At 44.0% G+C, this 23,501-nt stretch overlaps 1 protein-coding gene across 1 annotated transcript in view; it reads left to right on the plus strand.

Annotated features, from left to right (window-relative positions):
* Positions 1-17,622, plus strand: part of MDGA2 (MAM domain containing glycosylphosphatidylinositol anchor 2) — a 394,454-nt gene extending 376,832 nt beyond the window's left edge. Inside the window, exons 15-17 of the mRNA XM_056347493.1 lie at positions 6,210-6,340; positions 11,704-11,809; positions 12,554-17,622. Coding sequence (XP_056203468.1) covers positions 6,210-6,340; positions 11,704-11,809; positions 12,554-12,642 — 326 coding nt within the window. The 3' untranslated portion in view covers positions 12,643-17,622. The remainder of the gene's footprint in view (positions 1-6,209; positions 6,341-11,703; positions 11,810-12,553) is intronic.
* Positions 17,623-23,501: the final 5,879 nt, after the last annotated feature.

Raw genomic sequence — 23,501 nt, forward strand, 5'->3', positions numbered from 1 at the left:
AGTCACTCATCGCTAGATTCAGGCTTGAGCAATTAGCAGCAGTACTCGTGTGCTGGCGCAGCCTGTGTACAATGCAGCAGCACACGGTTCTTTTGTAAAAGTCGTGAACAGTTTGCTCACAAGCTGTGGGAGTATATATTTTCAAGATGAATCTGTAAGTCTATTTGTAGTCGTAGCTCTTTCAACGCACACACATTTAATTTCTTCATGTAGTATGAGAAAAAGGTGTGAGAAAATATAAAAGCATAAACGATAGACAGCCAATTTTTATAAATCCTCTAAATTCCTGTGGGGTGCTCGGTGCTTACCAGTGTGTCAAGAGGCTTTCCAGTACCAGGCTGACCTGACTTGATGTATTTTTATATATACTTGAAGGGCAAACACATCCTCACGGTGCATTCTGGTGCTTGCTTCAGAAAACCTTCACCTGCCTCCAGGCAGAGATCAGATTTTAAACAGAGCAGACAAGTTTGCTTGTTTTTTTGTTGGTCGTCTCTGCACTGTGAGCATGCGAATGCAGTCCCAGGTCTGAATTTTCCTGGCTCTGTGTTGCAGTGAGTGCTTGGCTGTTTATTGGAAGGAAGTGGCTGAGCCATGCCACGCTTAGTGAAATAAATATAAACTGCCCTATATAGTCATGTACCAGGCTGTTTCTGGTATGACAGTGAAGAGCAAAGTTACAAACATGAAAGGTCAAAGAGTCTTTCTGGAATATCTTAGTGTTGGGATAAAATATAAGGAAAACAGCCGCTGAGGCTGACATCTGTCCACAAAACAATCACCTCTCATTGGTGCCGTTTTGGTTTTTCCTGGGGCTACCTTTTCAGCAAGTGTCTGTGTCCTTAGTTTTTCTTGCTGAGATCACCCTTTCCTGTTTATGTGTAATTTCTTGAATTGACATGTATAATGCTGGTGGATGAAGGAGCTGATCCACAGGTGAAGATGGTATCCATGATGACTGGCGAACGTTCGTTACGATCCTTGTTACATAGGAGTTGTTCACGGCAGTGTGGACACCTAGTTGTCAAAAACCAAAATTGCTCACTATCAGTTTTGTTCCTTAATGCTGAAAAATGTAGTTACCATCATTTTAGCTAATGTTCAAATTTATCTACTTTTGAATAGCTTTGTACAAAATTACATATTATTCTGTCTTTAAAGAGCAGACTGACAGAAAAATAGTAAATAAGTAGCATCAACCATGTGTTTGAATGCACGCTCATACACATTTACTAAAATAAAAATTTTAATTCCTTATGACAGAATGTTATGAAACACATGAGAATGCAACATGCATACAGAAATAAATTATGAAATCAGAAAATATATACCATTTGATTACCCAGATGTGAACTCTGTCACTGAAATTATTCACATGAGGATAATGAAGAGAAAAGAAAAACCTAATGAGTGATGAAATTCTAAGACTTCGATGATTTAAGCACATGGTTATTGTACGAATAGCCATATTGATGAAGCTACTGCTTGAATCAGTTTTTAAAGGTTTGTGCTCTTAGAAATTACTTTGGGTTAGGAAAGGTCTTATTATAACACAATGACTTGCCCAGACAAAGCAAACCTTATCATGACACAGCGTTTCAGAAGATGTGTCCTTGTGGTAAGGATGGCCACCAGCCTCCTGGGCTGCATCAGGCAGACGGAGCCAGCAGGTCCCGGGAGGGGATCCTGCCCCTCTGCTCAGCACTGGTGGGACACAGCTGGGGTGCTGGCTCTGGTGATGGGCTCCCCGGTGCAGGACAGACATGGGCTTACTGGAGAGGGTTCAGCTCAGGTCCACAAAGCTGATGAAGGAACTGGAGTATCTGTCACCTGAGGGGAGGCTGAGAGAGCTGGGACTGCTCAGCCTGGAGAGGAGAAAGCTCAGGGGGATCTCACCAATATATATGAATACTTGAAGGGAGAGTGTAAAGAAGATGGAGCTGAGAGATGCTCAGGGACAGGACAAGAGGCAATGGGCAAAACCTGAAATAGAGGCAATTCTGTTTAATCATAAGAAAAAAAGGGGGGGGGGGGGGAGGGGGAGTTAACCGTGAAGGCAACCAGACACTGGCAGAGGCTGCCCAGAGAGTTTATGATGTCTCTGACCTTGGAGATACCCAAAATACAATTGCACGTGGTCCTGGGCAACCTGCTCTAATCTACCATGCTTTGAGCAGGGGTTTTGAGGGGATGAAATCCAGAGGTGCCTCCAACATCAACGATTCCGTGGGAAATATTTAATTGGCAATGTTTTTTTTTCAGAAGAATCACATTTTATGAAGGATTAATCCCCCATGGATAATTCTAAATCTTATTGCTGAAACAGATTGACTGTTTATCACAAGCTGTTAGAAGCCTTGACCCTTCACCGCTGTTCTGGAGTTTGCAGATGACATACAGAAGGTGCTTCTTATCCCCATTTGGGAGTGAGCGCTGCCAGTCGGGGCAGCTATTGGCTGTAATGTGCGCTGTCAGCTCCTTGATTTCTTCACGAGAACAGGATAGAAGCTGCTAACTGAGACTCCCTGTATGATCTCTGTGCTGTAGGATCTCTCTTTTGAATAGCTGTGAGCTGCTGATTCTTGACCTGAATTAATTGAAAGCTGGAAGTGTCTTTCAGGGGAGTTTGGCTCAAATAAATTCCAGCCTTTTCTTTCCTTGGACCTGGGGACAGTGTGTTCATACAAGAAGCGTGGTCATTAACCTTTGATTTTTCATCCAAAGTCCTGTAACTTTATTCAGCAGACTTCATTACATCTCCACTGGATTGCTTTATTCTCCCAACTTATCCATAAGATTTCCAAGCAGTATTAGGGCTATTATTCCCATGTCTCAGGGGCAGAGTACTTTGTTTCTAGAACAGTTTCGGTGCTCATCAAAATGTTTTCTGCGTTTCCAACAAGGTTTTGAAGGCTCCCTAATGAAATGGAATATCGTCCTGGCATGATGCTCTGTTGCTGATGTGGAGTGGTCTTGGAGGCTTAGGGGAAAACCTGCTTCACCCTCCAGTCTTAAAAATGAGTGACACCAGTGACATCAAATTGAGAACAGGCCTGTTGCACTATATTGAAAAAAAAGCGACAGCCTGCCAGTTTATCCAGTTCAGCTTCTGCGCCTGCTGTTTGGGTCTTTGGTGTCTCTGGAGAAGAGGCTGAAAATTTTTGTAGCGATAAGGAGAAGTACTTTGGGTGTCTTTGCAGAGAACAGAGCACAGATCTGAGATTAGCACTTAGGCTACAGCACAGCTCTGATGAGATAAACAAGGACCTACATCCTATGCCAGGGCAGTTAGATTCAGGAAGATAAAGTATGTCTTTACCTGAAATAGATGGCTCTTACTTACAATTCAGATTGCAATTCCTGACAGACCACACCGAGCTAACTGCGGGAGTGCTGGCTGCCAGAGAAACTGCAGGTTCTCCGCTCCACACCCTTCAAAAGCAGAAGGTAGCTTATCCCTAAAGCGTAAGAGAAATAAGTTCCCATTACTTGATTTGCAGCAAACAACAAGCCATTGTTGCGGAAGAAGAAGATGAAGAGTCACTGTCCTTATTGTGTCCCTGCATTAAGACAGAAAGAGGTTGTAGTTACATTAGAGCTGTCACCACCTTTTAAAACTGTATTTCAGAGTTCTCCATCTGCACCCCAAAATGGTGCATTTTCAATTGATGCTCCAAGAACAATGAGTTTTCTTGTCATTGGAGACCCATCACAAAACAAAAAGTGGAAGCAGAACATGCTGTCAGAGCACACTGAGGATGCTGTTTGTGTTCACACAGTGATGGTGCTCAAAATGCCACCTGTGTTGCAGCTGGTGATGTCTCCGGAGCACCCTGTGCTGTCATGGCAGAAGTAAACCTTATTCCTTAACTCACATCTGTGACTCCTGCCTGCTGTTTTTGTCTCCTAGAGTCACTCCATTACCCAATTTGTCTGGAGTTTGGAGTAGTCAGAAATCTTTAGGTGAATCCTTGCTGGCCGTGCCTCAGTGTGAACCCTATAGCCAACCCATCCTCCCACACAGCATCAGCTTTGCAAAGGCCACATAACTTTTCCAAAAATTTTCTGGCAGAATTTCAAGGATAAGCATCTGTTGCATTAGTTAAGTTATTAGTAATCTGTATCATTAGTTAAGTTTTCAGCGATGCTTCGGGCAAGGATGTCTGCATATCTAGCGAAGAGGACCAGGCAGGAATATCCATACCAATCAACATGCTGGGCAGCGAATGAGCATACCTGGTACAGGAACGGCTATTTTGTATTTTAAGTAAGACTGATATCATTCAGCTATTAATTTGAAGAAATTTTGTGACACAGACGGTCTGAGTATGCTGCGAACAATCTTACATCCCTATAACCTCAGCAGTGATGGAATTACATGCTTTTCATACCTAAATTATTCAGTTATTCCAAACAGCCCTGTGGTATGGGTTATATCAGCCTGCAAAAACAGGTGAAACAATTAGCCAGCAATTCATTTTTTTCTTGATATGGACATTGCTTTTTGTCTTTTAGAAAAATAATGTTACATATAACTCTTATTTTATAACTTAATGTAGTCTTGTCTAAGACCCTGCCTTTATTCAGACCGTAGACCCAGCACAGTTGTTGAAAAAAGTCTTGGAGAGAAGCAGATGGGAAGGAAGGGAGAACTGTTGTAGCTGAATAAGATAAACCTTGCCCAAGAGCTGCTGGTGCTGTTTGGAAGAGGGCTGAGGCGGAGCAGCTGCTTGCTGTATTGCTGCAACGTATTGCTGGGCTGGGCTGCAGGGCTGCTGCAGGGAACCCCCCTGAGCATTTTCCTTCTTGCAAACACTTTCTGTTTCACATCTTTTTCTTTTACCCGGTAGCGTGCATGCAGGCAGACAGAACGGCCTCGTTAGAAGCCGTGTTTCCTTTATGCTCCTTCTGCACCCTCCCCTGCATTTGAGAAATAAAACGCTGCAGTAGGAGGCAGGTGGGAGACATGGTACCGCCCAGTTGCTCCAGCGAGCATCGCTGCCCCCACCTCCTTCAAAGAAGATGTATGGCCTCATTCTGGGCACCCTGGTGAAATAGCCGTGATGAGAATATTTGCTGCTCCATTACACGTTTTGCCTTATGTTTTTCAAGGCACTGAGTTTTGCTATTGCTAGAAGTAAGAACTTTTTATTAGCAGTAGCTGAGTCACTGTGCAGCTGCCTCAGATCTGAGAGGTTTCATTGCAAATATAATTTGTACAAGCTCCCCAGCTGCCATGCCTAACACCATAAAAAAACCAGTAGTCTTATGTGAACTTGACCATCTGAACTTTCTTGAATGAAGGCAAATGCAGTGATTTTCATAGTACAAAGAGACGTCACTGCCTCACACATCTGCAGATAACAGTGGTGGGCAAGAAGGAACAAAATCTCCAAAACCCATGTGAATTACTGAACTCTGCTAAATGAAGTCAATGCATTTGCTGTCTGTTGGCACACCAAGACCCTTGTTTCTGTTCATGGTCTGAGACAGTGCGATTAACCAGAGAGAAGGGCTGCTGAATGCGGATGGTCTGTTACCTGTTGCAAATAATGCCTGTGCTGGAACCAGTAACTTCATGGTCAGCGGTGGGGAAAGACCCAGGTCTATGAGGTTTTTCTCCACAGGGAGGGGCTTTACTGGGGTTATTTTGACTCGGAGGATTACGTTGTCCTTCAGAAATAGTCGTTAGCAGGCGTAAGGGCATCACATCTGTCTCTGAGATAGACTTGCAAGGCTCTACGGCACGCTTATTTAAATGGTGTACAGAGGAAGCAAAAAGCTGGACAGTCTTTATAAGCACAAGCTAAGGATAAAGCAATCCAGTTGCTTATTTATCCTTGGGTAAAGAGTTTATAAATGCCTGATTTACACTAAAGCACAGAAAAATATTTTCAACCCATCTTACCCTGGGAAGCCTCATGTCCTTCCTGAGGAGCAATGGGTGCGACCACCCAGCCCACAACGGCAGAGCACTCCCTGCGCACTGAGTTTACCTCTGCTGTGAATTCACATCACCAGTTCACAGTGTTCCCAAGATTAAAAGTTTTTGAATTTACAACAAGAAACTCGCCACATCCACTCAGCCCTAGCAGAGGCCCCTGCAAAGTAGGAAGGGGGTGTGAGTAGGGGGTTTCTGCCGTACCCAGCACAGCATCTGTGCTCCATGGGAAAGCCTAACCAATTCCAGTTCTCCACCTTTCTTCTAGGAAGCTTGAACGTGTACCTGCGTTTGAAAGGTCAGACTGCAATAGAGAACCCGTTGTGGTCTTCAAGTGGAAATAAAGGACAGCACTGGAACCAAGCCCGTGTTAATATAAACCCCCCAACTTCGTTTCAGGTAATGGCTTGTGCATCACGCACCGGGAACAGGAGCATTTGGTTTTTGGAGGGGAGGGCCTGTGTATGCTGACCCTTTCCTTCTGACACAGGATTTCACAGCTTCATTTCAGGTCTGAAAGCTGCTTTATGGATAGATAATTGCTTTCTTTGCTTTAAATAGGTGAGCACCATAGAGCTTAATAATGCACATTTTAATGACAGAACAGTAGCTGTTTGCTTGAAGGCAAAGTGTCTTTCAGTTTTCAGAAGATGCTGGTAGCCAGTACAAAACATTTTTGAATTTCAGATTAGCGACTGGAATACAGAATTACTTTCTGTGAAAGAATATTTAGGGTCCATGCTACAGTGCCTGTGTTAGAGGTCTCTTGAAATACAAGCATTTTCTGCAGAAAAAGGAATGATCTCTAAGTCTTTGCCAAAGCAGCAGTGCTGCCTGCGCAGAGCTCCTGGCACGGCAGAGCTGCACGCCTCGTTCGCTAGGTACATGCAAGTTATGACAGGTTTTCACACATTTCATTTTTGGTTTGACAGTGAGATGCTGATAGACTCTTATGGGCAGTTCTCATTCATGCTATGAGCTGTTTGTAACTGGAACGGACCCAAAAAGGCAGCTGCTGTGAGCAAGCCCTCGTGTGTTTGAGGCTGGGAGTATCGTCAGGGAAGATGGGAGTCACAAGCTGTGCCCTGTGGTGCAATGTTCACCAGGCTCCTCTGTCCCCTCTCTGTAACCTCCAAGTCCCCTGGGGGAGGTAATGGCTTTGGGGGAAAATTAAAAGTCATTCGGTGCGAGTCAAAACTGCTATCTCAAACATGCAGATTGGGATTCGCTTTATGGGTAATTACTGATCCTGACCCTTTGCTTTTATTCCCGTGCACGAGAGGCAACATCAGAGGAGAAATGTTTTGGTGCACGTGATTGCAGAGGCGTTGCATGGAGGGAAATTAGAAGAAAACTGCAAGAGGGGGATATGCGAGGTATAGCATTACATGATGTTTGAGTGGAAAAAAGTGGCAGAACCGGGGAGGAAGAGTGTGGAGAAGAGGGACACGAGTGTTAAAGTACACTCAGAGCATGGTGCCAAGCACAAGGGAGCTGATCAGAGTGGGTGAGTTTGCATTGGTGAAGTCAGGATAAGTCCAAGAAGTCTGAACGGTGAAGGAGAGAAAAATTATTTAGTATCTGAACATGAAAAGTGGACTGGTAAAGGGAGAGGAGAGGTGGCTGGGGCAGCTGAAACCAAAGCAATTGCAGTGTTGTCTGAGAGGGATTCCCGAGACCTGGGACAGGCGTTAGCAGAGGTAGGGGAAGGATGAGGACAGCAGCCTCAGCTGGAGAGGGGCAAGGGCTTTGGCACCAGCAATGTGGAGGGGTGGACGAAGGAGATGGGGGGCAAACCCGGGGTCACCTCATCAGCATGGAGAAGAAGGCATGGCTTTGGGTGGAAGGGAAAGCTGGGGTGTCTGCCTTGCAGGCAGCCATCCGGCGTACGGCACTGGCAGAGCAACCGGAGACCGCAGCGAGCAGCTCCCTGTGCCCAGGGTGGGTGCTGCTGTCACTGTGGGTCTGAGCACCAGCCCTCACACGGGGCCCCGTTGCTTTCAGAAAAGTTACAGGAGCCACTTCTGCTACAGGTGCACCTTACTCGCATCACTTTAACACCGTATTCGCTGGTGCCACTAGCTGGTACACAACATGGAAGCTCCTCTGCTCAGCTGTTTTTCACCTTTTACGTTGTTATGTTTAAAGGCTTCAGCATAAAATGAATGTAAAGTTGTGAAGCTCTGCACAAATATAGCAAATAAATGTCAGAGCAGTTGGAACCTTAAATTACTTTTTTTAGCAGCTCTTGCATCAAGCAAACTTTATTTTCCATTTAGAAGTCTAAGTAGGAAAGAATATAAAGCTCCCAGTTAAATTTAAGGAGAGTGAATTGAAGTGAATCTTTGCAGTAAAACAGTACACTGACAAAGAAATTAAAACTTTTTATAGGTTAATTTATATGGGTAAAAGTGCAGCCCAGATTTGGTTTATACCTTCCTAGTCCCTGTAATATATAACAAAGCTTCTGTCTTGAAGAACTGAGAGGACTATGGTGCTTTGAATCAGAAAAAGTATCACCTAAGAGCTATCTATCTCAGTAAGATAGTCACTTATTAAGTATTTTTAAAGAATAAACGGGGGGAAAGGGAGGGTGTGGGAGCGATACATTGCATGCTGGCGTCTAGGAGGCTGTCAGTTTTAGTTCAGATTTGAGCAGGAGTGTTGCCACTGCCTTCAGCTACGCTGCCCTTGACACCTTCTTGTGTCGAAGACATTTTTGGCAGAAGAGGGACTGGTCTGACCCTGCCAGACCACCGAGATGTTCAGCCCCGTACAGTGAGCGTAAGGGGCTTACACCCTTGCCATCACGCTGTCCGGCTGGGGACATTCATGAGTCTCCTCTGCTTCTTATTAGGAGACTGGCCAGGAAGGTAAAACCTGTCTGAAATCCTCTTGAAGAAGAACAAGCTGAATCCCCCGGGGACACTTGGGCTGGCTCTGGAGGCACTATAAGGGCTGATTTCCATTTCCCCCATTAAGAGAGCAGGGTGGCCGTTGCCCTGCGCAGAAGCCCCTGCATTCCTCTGCTAAAAGCAGTATTTTTAACAACAGCTTTGTAAAGTCACAGAGATGTAGGTAATGGGGTTTGCAGGATACTGATGGGGAATTCTGATCATCTGGCACCTCCTGCACATAGCTGTGAACTGCAGGCTGGATTGTGCTCTGTGCCTTGCCAACACTCATCTGTGGTGATTTGTTCTGAGCATGTGGCCAAGCTGGCTAATAGCAACCCGTCTCTGAGGCCCATAAAACGCACTGCCAAATGCAGATTTTAATTAAATGCTGGCCGTTGTATTTGTATAGAGTCCTTTTGTCTGGAAACAGTGTTTTTCATTATCAGGAAAGATTTGACTTTAAACTCCGTTGACTGGTTATATGCCTGCTGCCAAGGAGCAGGGGGAGAAGAGAAGACATTTTCCTCTTGAGCTGAATACTTCCCATCATCAGAGGTAGAGTTGAAAAATTGTCAGAGGGATAATGACTTGATACACTGTCTTCAGACAACAGGGTAAATTATGGAAAAACTTACTGTTTTCCCAATTACAGTTCCCTGTTGCATTAATATCCACCTTGTTATAGTAATTAACCTACAGTGTCACACTTCAATAAAATAACGACGGAGTCTCCTGCTCCAAATGCACAGCTTTCACATTTATTTAGTGCTCCCAGCACAGACCTTGCCGCCTCGCTTAGGACACAACAGACAGGCTGTAAATACACGCCTAGTATTGCCAGCTTACCGCTTCAGGGTCGGGCACCTGCTGGGGATGCTCGGCTTAGCAAAGGGGTGAGATGAGTCTGTGGCCAGGGTTGAGGGATGTGCCCTCCACGGAAAGGCAAGAGCAGAGAATTGCATGGGCAGTGCAGTGGCTGGTGGCGTCGTGCACCGTTGTGATACACTTCTTGGGTGATGCTTATCCAGCTGGACTTGTTACTGCACCCCTGTGATTTACAGGGTCATCTCCCACTGCCCTGAGTGTTTACTCATGATTTGTAATGAAGGGTATTCATTTCAGATGGGCAGCTCTGGTTGAACTGTATTAATGAGCAAAGAAATGTTGGAAGCTGCTGAAAGGTCGGATCTGCGTCCTGCTGAAATCAGTGACAACAGAGAGAGCCCATCTGAGTGCCACAGACATCTCCCTGATACAGTTAGATCATTATGAAGTGTAATTTAAATATTTTGCTGCAGGTGGAATTAATTTTTTTTTCAAATTTACTCTACCCCCAAGAGTTAATGTCTCCATTAGTGCCACAGCACATCCTTATAAAATTCATTGAATATCATGCATATATTGTTGCAGATTAAAGTTAAAGAACGCGTCATCTAAGTTAACCAAAAATATTTCAAAGGACTGAGGGGGAGAAAAAAAGGGAAAGGAGAGATAACTGTGCAAATGGTGCTGCTTGGGAAATATATTCCTTACATAATTTTTTCATCTCTTTAGAAGTGCTTTGATGTTTTCTAGTGAATAAATTTCTTGCAACACAGAATGAGTCCACTCTTCTGCAAAGCTAATTAAGCAGCAGTATGGCAGGACAGCACCACATCGGGCTTGGGGAAGGAGAGCGGCTAACTTGTTTCTTCACTACAACAGTAATCCATATCCAGCAACGAACATTACCGCAAATAACAAGCCACCCATTTCCATACAGGCACCATTTCCCTTCCCAGCTGTTGCAGTTGGGGTTCCAGGCTAGGAATATTTGACAGAAAGTGACTAATAGGACCTTGAAATCACAGGTGTCCATTTAGCGAAGATTAAAGCCTTAAAAAGGAATAAAATCTCTACCCTGAGCCCCTCTGTGATAAAACACACTGCAGTGTCCTCTGATAAATATAAAACCATTCCTAGAAGGGATCAAAGCTTCTAAACATGATGATGAGCCACTAAAAGGGCAAGAGGGGAGCGGGGATGTCATAGTCATCAATAGCTGCCACGGTTGGAGATCTGAGAGGTTAAAATCCATTGAGGTGATCATAGGAGATCACTGTGGGACCTCAAGGGATCCAAATCAAAGCTTCCTGACCCCTTGAGATAAATAAAGCTTTGTGTTATGGGTGAAATGACACAAACCTGCCTCCTGGGAGGTTTCTCCCAAGCTTTCATGGGCCATGGGAAGGTCCCCCTCCTGCTGCCTGCTGGGAAGTGCCACCAGCTGCAGGAGGGGGATCCCAGTGTGGGAGATAAAGTGGGAGGGACTGGCTGGGCCACCTTCAAGAGCTAGAAACCTCATTTTATGGTGGATTTTTTTGGCTCCTGTGTGTTTCATGAAATCTGTGCTCAAGTGGATGCTCAGTCCTTCAACATGTCGCAGATGCTGTCCTTCAAGCTGTGCCTCTGCCACTCACTTCAGGTGGCAGGAATTTCTGGGAAACACACCCCAATTCTCTTTAAAACTCTTTTTCCATTTAATCCTGCCCTTTGCTCCAGGAATTACTATATTTACCTAAGTACACACATTACAGTTAGCATAGTGGCAAAGCTGACCTGGAGACACCAGGTAGACAGCTAGGCAGATGACTAGCATCTCTGGTATTCTTCAGCTCATTTGGAGAAGTACAAGCCTCTATTGCTCACACATCCTCTATGTTCACCTTGCAAGTATGTGTGAGCTCAGTTGCAGGGTTTTTTGTATCATAGAAAGTGATTGTAAATGACTCCAAGCCCATCAACGTAGTTTAATGCCATGCAAAATGCAGCTGAACTTTTTCCATTTGTCACCCTCTGATCTGCTTCTACTTTATTTTTTTGCAGCTCATATTTGAAGGGATCCGGGGCCCCGGCATCGAAGGTGATATTGCTATTGATGATGTATCAATTGTGGAAGGAGAGTGTATGAAATCAGACCAACCAGCCAACAGTAAGTGGCTCTTCCACATGTGAGGGAGAGAATAAATTACGTCTTGTGCTTGTAAATTTGAGATAGTTTCTAAAATGGATTTTCTCCAGGAGAACAATATATCATTCGATTCAGTTGGAGAGGCTTAAAGTGAAACATTTTCCTTGGAAGCAAACTCTGGAGGCAAAATGTCTTTGTTCAGATAGGGAAATGCTGGTTTAGCACAGATGCAAGTGAGAGGCTGATGGGCATTAGGCAGAAGCGAGAGCAGTGGGCTGCGCTCCACGGTGGGGCTGGGCTGGGTGGCCGTGAGTCAACATAGGCAGACAGATAAAGCAAAAATAAAACAATGTTCAGGGGGGGAAAACAATATGAAACTAATGAATATCAGTGTTGTGATTCCCTGTGGACTTTGTTTTCATCCCTCCACCCCCACGTGTGCGTTACAATACAGACCTTAACTACGCAGCCAGATGTTTTTTTATCCCAGCGTCTCCTGCCTCATTCAGTTGGCTCTTTGCAGGAGGTGACCTTGCAGACCGTTGTCCCTACAGAGACCGGGGCTCTGCCAGGGGAGGTTGGTGGCACTCGGTGTGATGAGTGGAGACAGCCTGGGTGAGCACCCTGTTGTCCTCCCCAGCCACCTCCGCGTTGGTGTGCAGGACAGGTTGTGATGGCCGAGCCCTTTGTCTTCTAAGCCTTGTAGCAATACTGACTGTGTCTGGGCAGCTCTTTAATTCTACCTTTTTTCCCCCCTCTTTGTAGATTTACGATCAGGTGCTGTTGGGACATTAGCGCATATACGACTTACCCCAGTTATCATCCTCATGTGTGTCTTAAGTCATCAGAGGTGACCTTATCCTGGGAGAGGCTACAAAAGATTCACCAGGCACTGGCATGAAGAAAGAGTCTTTGTAAAATGGACATTTAAAAACAAACTACCAAAGATTCCTCCACTGACTGACTCAAAAGTTAAATAAATACATAAATAAATAATAATAAAAAAAAATTAAAAAGCACTGGGGACATAAAAGGCATCACGGGAGTGTAACTCACTATGAACCACGCGTGAGAACGATATCTGGCCTAAGTAAGGAAGAGACCTTCAGGTGCTTTTGTGGTCAATAATGAATACAGCATCATCTGGTTGAACTCTCGGAAAAGAGCTATAGAAACCCTTGTCAAAGCACAAAGTCATGGCTGGTTTTGTTTCAAATGAATAGTTTGCTTGTTACCATGGAAACCTAATGGCCTGCCAAAAAAAAAAAAAAAAAAAGAGGAAGGAGAGAGAGAGGAAATAAAAACAAGAGAGAGAGAGAGAAACACCTCACTGTAAACAGGGTATGTGAAGAGCTGGCATTCATTTTCCCTTCAAGAAGGTTTTTAGTATAGAGTTAAATAAATGTAGGCCCTTTCTACTTTGGCTGTCACCTCCCCTAGAGAATAACCCTAAATCAGAGCTGTTTTAAGACATTTATGTTTCATTTCTCATGGCTATGCTTGATAACTGTATGCTGTCTCCTTTTGCATGCATTACTATCCAGGATGTGCGACCTGGGCTTACATATTACACAGGCTTATCGGAGTTTGCTTGCGGCCACTCGAACACCCCTCTCCCCTCCCCAACTAAGTCATCTGTTCTAATCAAGTGAAGAAACCAAACCACCGTCTTTTATAAATTGCCATGGAAACCAAGTGCCTTCAATGAAACAAGCCTGATTTAAAAAAAATAAAAATAAAAAAATAAAATAAAATAATAATAATAATTTCAACACAGAAGCTTGCACTGCTAAAATGTGATTTGTGCAAACTATTTTCTAAACAAACTACGGAGCCTGGGTGTGCAGACTGCAGGCAAGGAGATGAAGCCGCTTCTGGAGATGGATGGACCTAAGCTGCTGCGTAAGCCCTTCTGGATGAGATATTTGTTGTTTAACCTTCCAGACAGCCATGGCCTTTCAGCTTATTATCCATTAGAAAATAGCTTCCGTTGGTCCTGGAAATGGGAGCAGCACTTTTTTGTTGTTGTCGGGGGTTTTTTTTTTCAGGTTATCAAGTGGGTCAACCAGAGGAAAAGGTCGTTAAGATACACTTAGCGCAGAAGGTGGTAAAACACAGAAGTGATTTTCTTACTCTAACCTCCATTCGCAAGGCAGTCGGCCCCGGCGTTAGCGGGACGGGGAGGCGTGCATGGGGGATGGCAGCGCGTACCGAGACACCAAGCAAACCGCAGAGCTCTGCAAACCTGGCGCCAGCAAAGCACCGAGGGTGCCGTGCCTCCGCCCTGGAGCCAGACTCTGTGCAGATCGCGAAAGATTATTTTGTTATTATAGCAAAATTAAAAAAATAAATAAATCCACTTTTACAGCAACAAAAAAGAAATAAAAAAGAAAAAGCAAGCTGTACAAATGGTTTTGAGCTACCCGAACACGTACCGTTAACCAGCCAGTTTTCCACTGTATTGTAAAGTTCCTTTACAGTTGGTTATGACAATTTGAAGACCTTTTTCCTTAAATTATCTCAGCTTTTAATTCATTTTACAAAAAAATACTTTTGTCTAAAGAATAGTATTATAATTATTATTATTATTCTGCATTCTCTCGACACCCTAGGATTAAAAAACCAACCTGATATGCAAATAATTGGAGTACAAACATGAAAACACACAAACAAACGAGTATAATATTTGCAAATACGAGTATAAAAAGCACAACAAGATGCAGTAAAACAATGACAAGGCTTGATTTTTTTTTTATTCTGTAGAGAAATGTTTGTGCAAATTCAGTAATTCAACTGAAGAGATAATTTTACAGCTATGTTCAATAAAGCCTCTTTCCAGGTAAGGTATGCCAAGTGGTATGTGTGTTTGTTGAGCAATGTGCCCATGCGCCCCGGATGGGTGCGACTGGCATGGCTTGGTTTTTCCTTGGACAAACTGGTGTTGTCTGAAGGTATAATGGTCCATACTCGTGATGCTCGGGGGCTGGAGCTTTCCGAGGACACTGTCGGCTCCATAGTTTGTAGGCAGTTTGTGGTGTCTGTAATTCCCTGTGCCACAGCGGGAAGGCTGCTGGGAAGATGGTGGGAACTCTTGAGGCTAGATGGACTGTGGGGTTTTTGAAACCCTTAAAAAAACCCAAATTTCCCACTGGCAAGCACTGGATTCTAATTGTGGACAGAGGACAGGTCGGGTATGGTGAGATCCTGGTGCAGAGTTTTGCTTAGGAAGTCGGTGTGTCTCCTAATTCAGGATTTGTGGAAACCAAACCTTCACATGTATCCTCCTGCTGATCTCTCGTGAAAACCACAGAACTGTGGGATCGTCCAAGAGGCTACTCTGTGGACGCTTTTGGCGTGGCTGTCTTTGGAGGGCCTGGCTTTTCCCGAGGCTGCTAGGGTCCCTGACAGAAGTGGATGCACAGGGTTTTTGCAGGAGACCTCCTGTTACATTTCCTATCCTGTCTCTGACCATCATGCGATCTGGGCAGCTTCTTTTTGCTCATTTTCTGGTTGGAGCAGCAGCTGCAGCAATGCTCCTGGCTGGAGCTGGGCTGGAGCTGGGCTGGAGCCGCAGTGGGCGCTGCAGGAGGTCCCCCCTGCTCAGGGGGTGGGCACGCACGCTCTGGCTTTGCCACACAAAGCTGATGACAAACCTTGTTCTGCTGTATTTTATGACACCTGATTTCATTGTCTTGATCAGATGAAATGGGGAATATGGAAAAAAAAAAAAAGAGTGGCAATCTGTCGATCATTTTGAAGTGAAGCATGAAGTATTCCATTTCCTTTAAAATATTTTCCCATTTTTCCTTCAAATTCATCCCTTCCAAAAATAGACTCGAAGTAAACTGACATTTGGATTCCCATTGATCAGCACAGGCCAGGAGAAGCATCTTCGAAGCGCCGGGCAGAGCTCCAGCCACAGCGATGACAGTGGCGGTGCGACAGGGGACTCCGCAGGAAGAGAGGATTTGGAAAGCACCCTGCAATGTCCTCTCCTGCTCAGGCAGCTGTGATGAAGACAGCCTGAAGATAATGAAGTAGAGATTGTGCTTGCTTGTTTAGATCCCAAGCTAAGACTGCAAACTCAAATCTGTATTTCCTCTTTGTATTTTGATTTTTCTTTCCCTTGGTCAAGGACCACATTGAGTATTTGATAAAGGTTTTCAATTGACAGCCAAAGACCACAGATGTCTTCTTTCAAGGCAGGATAATCTGTTTGTCCCGAAAAGCCCAGATCTTTGTGTGAAAGGAAATTTATTCCCCTATTTCACTTCTATTCTGCTTTGCTGCAGAAGAAGGTGCTAAGAAAAGCTGGTTTTCTTTCAGTTGTTGATTTAGAAGTAGTGTTATCGTCCTTTACATTCCCAATATAAGCTACCGAAAAGGCAATGGGTTTTTACTTTGTCTGGGTCACAAATAATAATTACAAACTGAGATATGTATGTACTTCCTAGTCTTGATTTTTTTTTCTTTTCCATTTCAGTTGTGAAAATTAATGTATTTGTAAAATTTTTGGACAATTTTTGGCAATCAGTCAAAGGGAGTTTGAAATGATGGCTCTTCTATGAAATGTGCTAAATCCTATAATTCAGTTCCTGGGTATCCAATCTAGTAATGTTTCTGATGTATTTTTAAATTGGACATCAAATACATAATTGTGCAAATGTGGACTTTGCAGCAACTACAGCACTTGGCTGTTGGGATTGGTGACCATCGTTTCTGTGGGGATGGCTGTGGGAGTTAGCTGGGTGGAGCCCATGATAAAATTTCCATTTTTTTTTTAATTCTTTCTCAGGATGATCTGGAAGCATAAGGACATTATTGGCATAGTCCCCTTATATTGCCTCCCACAAAGCCATGCAAGTTCATTTCTTTCACAAAGCACGTAGTCTGAACGTGAAATCCCACATACAGTTATGAAGCACTTTGATCTCACTGTGCTACCAACCCATCACTTCTGCAGCTGGCTCCAGCCAGGCTTGGATCCTGGATGAGACACAAGGGAAGATAAAAGAGCATAGACTAAAAGGGGGCAAACACATTTCAAATCGCACTACAAACGCGCATTTATGGTTTGAAGGCAGGAGCAGCTACCTGAGAGTCCATCAATGTGTTGATGCCTCATGTGATGAAGGCATGGACTAGTGGAGGATAAGGTGTCTCCACTGAGCCCATCTCAGATCAGCCAGTTTTTGCAGACTATTACATAAGGGCATGCTATTGTCAGGCCCACAGAAATCCTTGGAAATGGGAAATGTCTTCTTAATTTGGGAGAGGAGGAGCTGGTTCACCCAAAGAAGATGGAGATGCAGCTGGCAGTCCCTGAACGGCTGCAAGCCCCATGCCCAGGTACCGACCTCCACTGGTGCCAGAGCAGTTTCCTTCTTGACACCCAGCACTGGGCTATCTGCTGCGTTCACCAGTGTGAATTGCGTAATTTAGTTGGAACAGCTTTGGGGGCAATTGGGATTCCCAAACTTTAAAACCAAAGTTGATCAGTTAAAATATCAGCTTATCGTTGAAGTTTGTTCTCTCTTTTACTGCCTTGTAAGGTTAGTGAAATCCCTTTGTAGTGAGTAATTTAGTCAGAATGATCAGATTTTTTTCCACCCTTAGTGGAAGAGGCTCACATGCTTTTATTTTTGGAGGGTTTACTTGCTAGTAATTTTTTTGTCATGTATCAAAGGGTAAGTGAAACGCTCTTTCTCCCCAAGAAGAACTGTGATCCATCAGAAGAATGGCTTTATAGAGCAGTTCAATAAAAAAGATACAGTTTGGTATTATAAGCACTCTCTGCCTATATATGCTAATAAAGATATTGGGTGCCATCTGGATTAATTCTTGTATTTTCTCATAAAGCTATAAAAAGCTATAAAAAAGGTTATTATTACATTTCAAATATTTTTTTTTTCTTTGCAAAAAAAGCAACAGCACAGGAGCGTGCTCCCTCGTTTACGGCTGCCTCAACCCCGATGCCCGTGCCAGTCTCAGCAGCACAGAAGGAATTAAACCAGCACATACAAACCATTTGATTTCCCTTCATGCAAAGGAGCTTAACAACCCAGAGCTCATGCAATCCTGCAGTCATTGGACCTTTGGTCTTCAGTTGCTTTATGTCATCTTTCCCTAAGCCCCCAACTCTGGTGTCACCCCATAGATCCCATGGGAATGCACCCTGGGACGCAGAGGTGTAGTCAGGGAAAGGTGCTCTGCGGGACTCAGGCTCGGGGGGGGCGGGGGATGTGCTGGGCACACCTGGTACCGGCGACCACCCACCATGCCCCTGCTCACAAATTAGTCAATCTTGAAACCAATTAAAAGGTAGACGACGCAGGACACATTAGATGATTGCCCCCTACACTGCTCATAAGGCTGTTGCAAAACTTGGCTGCTGCGAGGTTTGTCACCCTCATTCTTGTCGCCAGCATAAATGTATTCATGGCTGGCTGAACATTGTTTATTCTTGTGCCAGCAACATTAAAACATATTTTCCGCCCTTTCTGGTGTTAAGCTCCTCTCTGTACCCCAGACCACCTTCAGGTCCCCCTTTTGGCTGTTTTTGGCCAGGTTACAATATTTATATCTCTGGGTTAGCAAAGATAAATAATAAAAAATAAAAGCTATCATTAACCCAAATACAGGATACTTGGGATACTACATGTAGGTGTGACTTACTAAAACACAATGTACTTTTCCTTTGTATCTGTCAGATTAAGGAGCTTTATATTTTGGGAAGTTTGCTGTATTTTCTCCCCAAAATAAAACATCCAAAGTCTGTGAAGAAGTCATCCCACTTAGATCTGAGTGTTTCCGGATAGCAAGTCCTTCAGAGGTTTCAGTGGTGACACTAAGACTTTTATTTAATAAAATGGCATCTTACCCATACCTCTCAGAGAAATAGTTGTGTTGTGTTGAGACTACTCTAGTGAGAAGAAACTCATCAAGTCTTCAGAGAAAGCAGTGATGCTGCACGTATGGGGAGTAATTCCCTCCTCCCTCTGTGCCCCTCCTCAAACGCCCAAAACCGTCCAAAACCATCCAAGTTCACTTGGTCATTTGCAACATTTTGTAACCTGCTGAGAGCAACCCTAGTACTTTAATTAAAAAAATCTGTGTCAGACAATTGACAAGAAACTGAAACATAAGTAGGAAGATTATGTTTGCGTTCCCTCTGTATATGTTTCTGCATGCATCCTGGTAGCCTCACCTAACGGTCTCTCCTAGCTGGTTCTTTGTATGACATGGTCAGGTTGAGTGTCACCTTATTGGAACTTACCAAGGATCAATGACAGGTGACTTGCAACCAGTTTCCTTCCATTTCTATTCTCTGTAATTTATTTTTTTTTTCCATTGAGAAAGAGACTTGAATGTTGGCAAGTGCTTGGACAAATTGATATGAATGCTTTTCTCACAGCTAAAGTCATGGCTGACAACTGGAGAAATATTTCTGCCGATTCCTTGGGATCCAGGATCTTTGCATGCAACAAGTCTTTGCGTTCTACAGGCTGGAGGTTTGCAGTCCTCCACCTGTAGGGAAGAAACAGGATCACTGCAACAACTGCAACTGTAAACTATTGACTTGTTTTTGACGTATATGACCACAAAAGAGATTGAAGAAACACACATTACTGCGAGTAAGAATTATCAGCCTCAGCAACTTCTCAGGAAAGATCAGATGTGCTTCTGCTTGCACACTACCAACTGCAAAGGGAAAACCCCTGTGTGTTTGTGTTTGTAAATATTATATAAATAACTGTAATTGTATGTATTTAATGTATATATAATGATTATTACATTTTAACGATCTCAAGTATTGTATATAGCCAAAACTTGGTCTCTTATTTTACTAGCACACCCACTGTAGATTTATTTTTTGTCATTGTTGTTAATGTATTGGTTAAATTACAAACTGGTCTCACTTTTACCTCAAAAGGTACATGTTCTTTATGTACGTTTTATAAAGAAAAAAAAAAAGTCACTCGGTATTTTTTGTTACCTTTTCAATTGCCAGCAGTATTTTCTGTCTTTTCCTCTTTGGCTGCATGCTGCTTTGCTCCTGCCCCCCAGATCCACTGAAGTGAAGAGTGGAGGGCAGTTGGGAGGGACTGGGTTTGGGGGGGCACCGTGTCTCACTCGATGTGCCTCTGCCTTCCTGAGAGATGTAAGAAAGGAGGACTCTCTCTCCCCATCCCATCCCTCCACCTCTTGATAGGTACTGAAAGATTTTGGTTAGACCACAAAGAGACCATGCCACCCCCTTCTCTACTGGGGCCTTTCCTTCCCTTGCCTGGGGCCAGCAGAGTAACAAGGCTTTACACAGCCGTGCAGACAGCTGAGGGCTGAAGTCCATCGCTTTGACTTTCCATAATGCCCACACAATCCCTGGGAAGAAATACAAGAGAAATGTGCGTGCTGTGCCAGACCAGGCTACTTCAGAGCACTCCTCCCCATGCCAGCCATGTGGGTATAGGTGTGCTGGGCCCACATAGCTCTCCAGGGTCTCTCTGCCATTGTGTAATGGTGTGGTGTGGCACAGCAACTCCAGATCCAGCCCAGACCTTACTGCAGGAGTCGTCTGGATTTGTCAAGGTCAGTGACTACGTGGTCCACTTTGGAGGTCCCATCTGGACCTCGGCAATCATGGGGTTGATCCCCGTTCTCTGCTGCGTGCAGTACCCCAGGTATTTCCATTTCTTGTCCAGCTCTTTTGTTGAGGCTGCAGGTGGGGCCAGGAGCTACTTCAAGCTCTGTGCATGTACAGCCCGGTCAGGCACACTTTTCCCAAGTACAATAAAGTGAAGAATTAGAAGAGTTATTTCTTCTTGAAGTATGGTATTAGCTCATTTAAGAACATAACGGCTCCAGGTTTTCACTGGCTAGCTACTACGTATTTTGAAAAGGCCTAAGTAGACCATTAAACTTCTCTGGTGTTGGGTGTAAATCAAGGCTAAAGTGCTGTGCTCTGATTTGGCTGTGTGTGTGTCCGTGCCATGCTGCTGGATAAAATGAATGCACAAAGAGCAAACCAGCATTGAAGAGGGAGCCCTTGCTTGTGGTTCCTTCTGCGGCTGTGTCGCGTTGGTCTCTGTGAAGGTAAACGTTTTTACAATCCTTCAAAATGAGAAGTCTATTTTTATTGTAGGTGAAATGAGACTACAATCTACATAAATAAAAGCATACTTTGTTCTTGTTTTGTTTTGTAAATGCTGATATTTCTTTGCCCTTTTCAGTTATGGTGGTTGCCTCCATTATTTTCTTGATTAGATTTATGACTGTCAACTGTCAGCTTGTAACCACATGTTCAAATTAATTCACAGGATGAAACTCTGAGTTTCCAAACAAGTCTTGCTCTCCAGTGGCCTTCACAACAGACGGTGACAAACAGCAACACGCTGAAATTCACAGCATAAAAAAAGAAACATGCTGGTCTCTTATTTTTCAGCTTAAAAAACTCCACTATCCCACTGGGTCTCACAACCAGAAACCTTTCTACATGCCCTCATCCTATCCTTAGGATATTTAGAACTCACACTGATGGGCTGAAGCACATTCTTAATTTCAGACACATTGATCTGCTTCCCCTTCCCCCCATGGTAATCATGTCTTAGCTCCACATTGGGCCAAGAAGAGATCCAAGGGCACATACCATGGAGTATAAAAGCAGCCAGTAATACATATATATTACTTTCAGGAGTATTATATATGTATGCTGTATTTATACCCCAGCTAAGTAAAGTATCCACTGTCAAAAACACCGTTAAGTCTCTTGAACAGATTTTACCTGACTTATGGTTTGTGGCAACTTTTCACTGGGATCATTTCAGAGTAAAATTAGCTAGGACTGAGTGGCAAGCCTAGCCTGTAAGACAGACTGCATGTATAGGTCAATGCTTGCTCCTAATCAGTTGCTTATTTTTGTGGAGTTGGTGTATTAGTGCTCTGGACATGAGCAGCACAGCATGTCGAGCTGCCAGTACTGTCAGATCTGTCTCCCTAGGGAATGCCTTTTATTCTTGTTGGAGACTTTTTGGCATGTTGCCTTTTTTTTTTTTTTTTTTTTTTTTTTTAATGACAGGAGGACAGGGGCGTATTTTCAAGGATTAAAGTATTACTGTAGTGGCTGTAGGCCTGTCACAATCCCTGTTATTTGCTCTAATCCCACTAGAACGCAATGCTTCTCTCATATTCCTCAATTATGGAATGAAAATTAATAAAAAATAGCTCTAAAAATGTCATTCTGATGGGGGATGTAAATCCCAGTTTATTTTGGGTGCAGCAAAAATCTGTATTTCTGGTATGTTCAGTAATACTTGACGTTTTCAGCCTAACTCCTCAGGGAACAAGTGTTAGAGTCCTGTGATTTGGTTTTTGTACCTCTGTCCTTTCATTTTAACAAGTCCTGAATTTTTTGTCCCACTTCAAATGGGCTTGAAGGGCAGCCTTCACACAATAACAATTTGTTTATTTGGAGGTAGGGATTTTTTTGTAAATGAGTCGCCAGGTAAGGATGTTCTGTTACTGCTCCCCAAGGAGTGTGAATCTGTAGTGAATGTTTTTTGTGTGGGGAAGATTTAGTGGCCAGCAAATCATCCAGCCTGGAAAAATGCATTGAAAGGTCGACAGGTTCTTGCAGAGGCTTGAAAATACCAGCAAGCGCAATCCTGCACTAGCTGAATTAAGGCAGGAAGGTACATCGAGGAAAAATGACGATGGAGAGGTGAGAACCCCTTCAGGTTTAAATATTACTTTAGTTTTTACCTTGCCCACCACCCCAATCACCTGCAGTCAGTGTAGTTACCAGCATCCAGTTCTTCCAATAGGGGCAGAGGACTGGATGCTGAGGACATGATCAGGCACTAAATACTTAGACTGCTAATTAGGTGCTAATAAGGCACCTTAATGACTCAAGCAGCCAGACTTTCAAACAGGCATGCCATGCTCCCAAGCACTGAGCCTGGGCAGGGTTTATGGTCTGGACACTTTCTGCCTTTCCCGTCTGCACAGAGAAGGGCAGAAGCAATTGTGAAAGGTCTCAGAGATGTTTCGTATGGTGAGAGACACAGTCAAGTCTCTCCAGCCTGCAAAGGAGGCATTGAGAGAGGGTATGAGAGGTCTGTTAAACCTAGCAGGGTCTGGGAAAGAGGTGGGAATGATTGTTCATGTTTGTCATAATACAAAAAGAATCACTTGGCCTTGCAGTAGCTTTTCCTCCCGAGTTTGTCTCAATGTGCAACACACAGTATGTGCCGAGACAGTGCTGTCCTGTGGTGTAGTCTGGCTGCCCTGTCCTGCAATTTCCCACCTATTTCCTAGGAGATCCCACAGGCAGGCACCTTCTGGTATGAAATATAGAATGGAACAGAACAGAATATTTTCAGTTGTAAGGCAACAGGTAATGACACTGATCATCTAGTCCAACTGCCTGACCATTTCAAGGATGATCAGAAGGTAAAGCATGTTATTAAGGACGTGGTCTAAATGCCTCTTCAACACTGACAGGTTTGGGGCATCAACCACCTTTCTAGGAAGCCTCCTCCAGTGTTTGACCAACGCCACACTAAATAAATGCTTCTTAAATTCCAGTCAAAACCACCCTGGGTGCAGCTTCGAACCATGCCCACACGTCCTGTCACTGGATATCAGTGAGAAGGGCTCAGCACCTCCTTCACCACATCCCCACCTCACAAAGCTGTAGAGAGCCATGAGGTCACCC

Source organism: Falco biarmicus, chromosome 7 (genome assembly GCF_023638135.1).
Source record: "Falco biarmicus isolate bFalBia1 chromosome 7, bFalBia1.pri, whole genome shotgun sequence".
Classification (NCBI taxonomy): Eukaryota; Metazoa; Chordata; class Aves; order Falconiformes; family Falconidae; genus Falco; species Falco biarmicus.